Source organism: Solanum pennellii, chromosome 1 (genome assembly GCF_001406875.1).
Source record: "Solanum pennellii chromosome 1, SPENNV200".
Lineage (NCBI taxonomy): Eukaryota > Viridiplantae > Streptophyta > Magnoliopsida > Solanales > Solanaceae > Solanum > Solanum pennellii.
The window spans coordinates 35,548,266-35,555,191 of NC_028637.1; the positions used below are offsets into that span (position 1 = coordinate 35,548,266).

General features: G+C 27.7%; 1 protein-coding gene across 1 annotated transcript; it reads left to right on the forward strand.

Moving 5' to 3' along the window:
* The first annotated feature begins 4,343 nt into the window (after window positions 1–4,343).
* On the forward strand, window positions 4,344–6,480 carry LOC107012880 (transmembrane protein 45B-like). The gene is made up of 2 exons (XM_015212882.1): window positions 4,344–4,585; window positions 5,379–6,480. Exons 1-2 carry the CDS (start codon window positions 4,443–4,445, stop codon window positions 6,172–6,174), a joined length of 939 nt encoding a protein of 312 aa, XP_015068368.1. The 5' UTR covers window positions 4,344–4,442; the 3' UTR covers window positions 6,175–6,480.
* Window positions 6,481–6,926: the final 446 nt, after the last annotated feature.

The following is a 6,926-nucleotide window of genomic DNA, read 5'->3' on the forward strand; positions in this document are numbered from 1 at the left end:
ACTGATGAGAATCAATATTCTTTTATCTACATATTTTGTAGAGAATAAGAGATAATTATAATATTTAAATATGTCATTTAACTTAACTTCAACGGGTATATATAGGTCTTCTAACATTGAATATTCATAAGTAGACACTTAAAATTGTATACAGTTGAACAAGTAGAAACTAGAAACACAAATCTTACATAACAATTTTCGTGAGATACATTCTAACTGATTTGTACTATGTCATGTATGACACATATCATTCCATGTGTAGGACATGTGTGTCTATTTGTTCAACTTTATACAACTTTAATTGTTTGTTTGTGTACATTCAAAGTTGGAGGTCATAGATGTTAGTTGAGACCAAGTTAAAGTGTAAATTTACGTATTATGCCTAAATGAAGTGAAAACTGAAATATACATGCACATAATATATACACATATACTTAGTTGATGTAATATTAAAATAAAAATCATAAAAGATAACATTTGATTTTGCAACAAACTTTTTTCGGGGTAATACAGACTAATAATATACCGAAGTAGAGAATCATGTACGTGTATTTGGTTGTTGGTAACTTGACCTTTAAACTACCTCGCATCATCACTATCTCAATAAGTCCGTGAGAGAATCGAAGGGTTATCTTCTTGGTCGGAAAGATTCAACGGTTCCTTTCCTTTCATATCTTATACATTGCACAACTACAGTGATCATAAATAGTTCAAACATGTGCATTCTTTTCATTAAAGAACAAGCGTTCAGTTGATTCCTGTGTGCTTCACTCAAAGGCCAGATATTTTGATCCATCAACTTCCACTTGAACAATCGACTTTTACTGTATAGCCTGTTGAGATTTGCTAAATAGAGTACGAAAATCTTGCTAATGACTGATTATTCTACTTATAATCCTAATGAACTTAAATAAAAATCTATAAATACATAGGTTAAAAAGATAAAGTATTATGTATAATATAGGAAGATGCTATATAACTGAAGAATAAAAAATAGATTTTGTATAAGATAAAGGGGGAGAATGATTATTTTTAAAATTTGAGAAGGGGAGGGGAGAAGGGAAAAGTTTAATTTTAAATTAAAATTAAAGAGCGTAAATGATTTTCACCCTATTATTATCTCAATAAAGAACTATTTCTTTTTGCATAATTAATTCTCAAACAATTTTCTCTTTTTTTTAAAAAAAAAGCATAATCCACAACAATAATTCACATACGCCATGAGCCATACCTCAAAACTCAATTTTGCACTTGATCTTGTCACAAACTTTTGTTAATTTCTTGCTTGTCCAAGTAGCAAGTTTCCCCTCCACAAAATTAAAATAACTAGATGTAGATCAAATAGACAATAAGATTAAGGTATGTTTCAATAAAAGTATTATTATGTTTTGACTTTTGAGAATAATAATCAACTACCTAGAGTCATCACTACCTCAAGATTCTGCATAGTGCATTTTAGGTGTTCTTCACCTGATGTATGCAAGGGTTAGGAAGTTATATCTAATCAGGAAATATTTCAAACATTTCATTCAATTCTAATTTTCTATAAGCACTTCTAGTCTTCTGCATGCTAACATCCAAGTAAGTATTTTGCAACAAATTTTAAAATCACAAATAAAATATGAAGAAACAGCGTATTTTAGTCATGAATCAATGTGGATATAATCTGTTTTTTCCCTTGATTCTTCTCTTATAAGATTTATATCTTAATTGTCTCTCATAAGATTTATTCATAATTCTAGGAATGTTAGTAGTGTATTTCTCGAAACAAGATGATTTGGATTTGACCTTTTTATGAATATTCCATGAACTTTGAGGAATATTTGAGATGTGTTTCAAGCTAAGGGGATATAGTGCCCTTTATATAGGGTTGAGTAGCCTCCAACAATCCTGTTTGAAATTGAACACATTTTGTAGAGTCCCAACTCGAATTCAACATATCTTGTACACTCTGTTTGGATCATTCTTACCCATTGTTTCATAATTTATTATATTGTATTGTATTCTATTGTAATGTATTGTATTCTAGATACAATCTTTGACGTGACTGTATTGTTTGTTGTTGTTTAATAACATTTTAATTAATTGGTTTGATTGTGTCAAACTGTATTGTAATTTATAAATTTACTAAAATATCCTTCAATATTCTAGGGTAAGAGGTTTGACTAGAATTAAATAATATAAGGTAAAGGATGAAATAATATTTTGAAATATTATATAATTAAAGATATAATTAAAAATGAAATTAAGTAACAATGGGAACCACCAAATCGGTTGTTCCATAAAATAGGAGGTTTCATCGTTACGTAACAATGAAATTTAACAATACTGTATTTTAAGAAACAATCAAAACAAACATTGTAGGTATAGTAATGATAAAATATAATACAATGAGTAATAATGATCCAAACAAAGTGGTAGAATCTCACAAAATTTCAACATCTACAATAAGATATAGAACATATTTCATTTATGAAAGAAAAATTCCTAGCGATCCATAATGTAAATGAATAATTTCTAGTATATAGAAAGAGGAGTTGGGTACAGAGGGCAAAATAGACATTTCAAAAAATCGAGAATTAAAGAGGAGAATACTCTTTAGTTCCTAAAGAAAAAATTCGAGATGTAAAATATGTTTTTACCCTTACGCCATAGGTATATGTACTAATACTAACATCAGTTAGTTATATATAAACATGGATGATATAAGAATCACCAATACTGATATTAAACTACTACTCTTTCAGACTATTTATTTGATACTCTTTCTTTTTATTGTGTACTTAAAAATGATATTATTAATATTTAATAATAATTTTAGGTTAATTTTTTTAATTTTATTCTTAATATGATAATTTATGATTATACAAATACTTTTGAAATCAAAAGTTTTTTTATTATACAAATTATATACCTAATCAAACCCCGATAAATAATTTAAATCAAAAGAACATTATTTTCATAATATTGATAACAAGACTCTAAATCTCTAATAATCAGAAACAATATTAGAGGTGGAGCTAAAATATTACATATTGATTTTGGCCAAAACATAGCTTTATAGTCTCAATTTTGTATTTTATTAGCTTACTAAATATATAGAAAAAGTTAAATTCAAAACTCATTTACTTACATCTAATATTAGTTATCCTAATATTTAGAACTCATAAAATTTTAATCTACACTCAACCCTAAACATGATTAGCAATGTTCTTGCTAATCATATATACAAAGTAAATTTTAGAACAAGAAAGATTGAACGCTTAACTAAATAAAGAAGTAACTTTTATGAAGATAATATATATTCAAAAAAGTAAGCTAACATGTCAAAATTGTTTTAATTGCTCATGAATAATAGAGTTGCGTTCAAAAGAAAACATGTGTTTTCCTTCGAACAAAAAAAAATTATTTAACTCTCAATTAGTGTGAGCCACTAGCAAGTTTTAGCTTAATGTGATAAGAAAGAACTGCATTTTGGATACTTATTAAAATGTGCTTTGGATTTGGTTTTGGTTAATCATCAAAAAAATATATTTCTGAAAGAGTATTTGAAAAGGCAATTTTCGAGTTTTGAATGGATTATAAAACTATTCCATATATGAAGATAGTTTTTTCCTAAAAAGTACCCCTTTCCTGTTACTTTATTTGACACTCTTTCATTTAAAATTTATTTTAAAAGTCATACATATTTAATTAATGAAAATCATTATATTTTTATAAATGTTAAAAGATTTTTTTTTGAGGCGATGATAAATTGGAAATAATCTTTCTATCTCTGAAATAGAGATAAGATAAAGTTTATCCTTTCTAGATCCTACTTTGTGAGATTATATAAATGTTAAATATTATGCAATATTTAAATTGATTAGTAATAAAATATTTATAACTACATATGTAATGACAGGTATAGAATTAAAATTTTAAATGTTTTTTTATCTTAAATATCATCTAGACCGAATTAGGCCAAACAAATTACTCCCTCTATTTTGATTTACCTGTCAAATATTTTTTAAATTTGATTACTATTTTTGCATGTCATTTGTGACAAATTAAGGAAGAAATATCTTTTTTCTATTGAAAAGTGTAGTGAGTGAATATATTTGAGACCCTTTCAATTAATAAGGGTAAAATGACAAACTCATTATATCAGTAATTTTTTTTAATAGATATGTCAAGTTAAAATTTGCCAAGTAAAATCAAAACGAAGAGAGTAAAATAGATAGAATAAGTACATACTAACTGAGGAACTTGATCAAATAATTATCCAAATCTTAACACATTATAATCCCATACTGTATATATACTAAAATAATGGCATATTGTGTGTATATATAACCCTCTCAAAGTCCCTCATTTTTTCCCATTCTACCAAGTTTCTACTCCACTAATCTCTCTCCAAAACCACAACACTAACGTGTTGTGTTAACAATAAAAAAATAAAAATGGGGTCATTAATAGGTCATGTTATACCAGGGTTTGGTTTTTTTCTTATTGGTATTTGGCATTTGCTCAACCACATAAAATTACATGCTTTCCACCCAAAATCCTACACTTCCTTACCATGGTTCCCAGCTCCAAAAATCAGGTATTTAAAGCTTCGTTTGATTAATCACAATATTTTAAAGATTTAAATTTGATGGGTTCAGCTCATAAGACTTTTAGCACTTAAGTTATATATTGTATTTTTTATTAGAGATCTTTTTTTGACTATTTATGGATGTTTGAAGATTTGAATTTAACAAGTAAGACTTTTAGCACTTAAATTGTATATTGTATTTTTTATTAGAGATCTTTTTTTGACTATTTATGGAAGTTTGAAGATTTGAATTTAACAAGTTTTACCTTTAGAATTCTTAGGCTTTTAACTCATTGTACATTTGATTTATTAAAGATTTTCTTGATTATTAGAGCAGTTTAAAGATTTAAAGTTAACTAGTTCGAATTTTAAAATTCTTAAGCTTCATGGTATATATTATATTTTTGATAAGAGATTTTCTTGATTATTTAAAGTACTATCAAGCCTTAAATTTAACAAGTTCGAACTTTAAAATTCTTAGGCTTTAACTCATGATTGTACTTCTGATAAAAGATATTCTTGATTATTTTGAACATTTTCAAAAACTAAATTTTAATGATTTTAACCTCTAAAATTCCTAGTCTTTAAATCATTGTACTTTTGATTAGAGATTCTCTTGATTATTTAAAACAATTTCAAGATTTAAACTTAACGAGTTTGATCTTTAAAATTCCTTGGCTTTAACTCATTGTACTTTTGATAAGAGATTTTCTTAATTATTCAAAATAGTTTCAAGATTTAAATTTAACGAGTTCAAGTTTTAAAATATTTTGTCTTTAACTCATTATACTTTTGGAATCAGGTACGTGGAACTTTATGTGATTCTGTTTGGCACCTTAGTCTCCATATCAATGGAACTCTTCATTGGTCCATCAAAACACCAACCTTTTGACTCTGATGGAACCATACCTTCATATCATCTCCATAACTTTGAACATGCAAATATCTCCCTTACTTTCTTTGTCTATGCATCCTTTTCGATCTTATTCGACAAAATCATCCCTTCAACCTCAGCTCAAAATGGACTTACGTTATTTCTTGGAGCTGTTGCTTTTGGTCAAGAACTCCTTCTTTTCCATCTTCATTCTACTGACCATATGGGTGTTGAAGGACAATACCATTGGCTTCTCCAAATTGTCATCTTTTCGTCTTTTATCACTACTCTTTTGGGAATTCCTTTCCCTAAAAGTTTCTTGAATAGTTTTGTGAGGTCTTATAGCATTATGTTTCAAGGAATTTGGATGATGGTCATAGGTGTCATGCTTTGGACTCCAGAGTTCATCTCAAAAGGTTGCTTTCTCAACTTTGAAGAAGGGCATAAAGTGGTTAGATGTCATAAGAAGGAAGCACTTGAAAGAGCAAAGGCATTAGTAAATATCCAATTTAGTTGGTACTTGGTTGGGATTACTGTTTTTACACTCTCACTTTATTTGGTTCTAGTCAAGGCTTTTAGGGAAAATGTTGAGTACTTGTCTTTAATAAGCAAATTTGAGGAGGAGGATTTATTTGAAGATGTTGAAGCTCAGAAGAAAAGACTTGTCAACCATATTGGTGAGCAAAAGAGTTTTGTTGAAATGGGAAAAATAGAGAATAATTAGAAATGGAATGTTTCATGTCTAATCTTGTGTGGTGAGTGTGTGTTGTTGGGATGTAGAAGAAAAATAAATATATCCTCATTGGCATGTTGTATTTACTCATTTGATCAAAGCCTAGTAAAATAAAAAAATTAAAAGGGTGTGTAGGGGATTGAGATCAATTCAATATTTATGTGGTTAATTTGTTTATATGTTTTGGGGAGGAAAGCATGTGGTGGGAGAAAAGTTTATTGTTGGAAGGATTTTTTTAATTAATAAACATGTTCAATATTGTAGTACTATATAATTTAAAAGGCTTTTTGGGATTCATTATAGAGAAGATATTTTTAAAACTCACATGTACGGTTAAATTCTGTGCGGCTTACACTTTAATTTAAGTGTCCGATTGCACGTTCTAAACACATCTAAAGTTCACTACTCTGTACTTGCTCAACAGTTCCTACTTCAAAATTCTTTAATATATAAATGAATAATATAAGTTCAATTTATTCATAAAATATGGAGATGGAGAATAAATCAAATAACGAGCTGTAATATTACATAACTATTACTATGAACTTAGTGAGGGTAATAATTCAAATAATGAGTCATATTATTGTATAATTATTATTGAGAACATTATGAGGATGAATATCATGTTCAATATTGTATTATAAAGCAGTTCTATATATTTAAAGGGTTTTGTTTGGGACTCGTCCTGAAAAAGGTACTTGTAAAATGTTCTAAGACTCACATATGTGACTTAGTTATGTAAG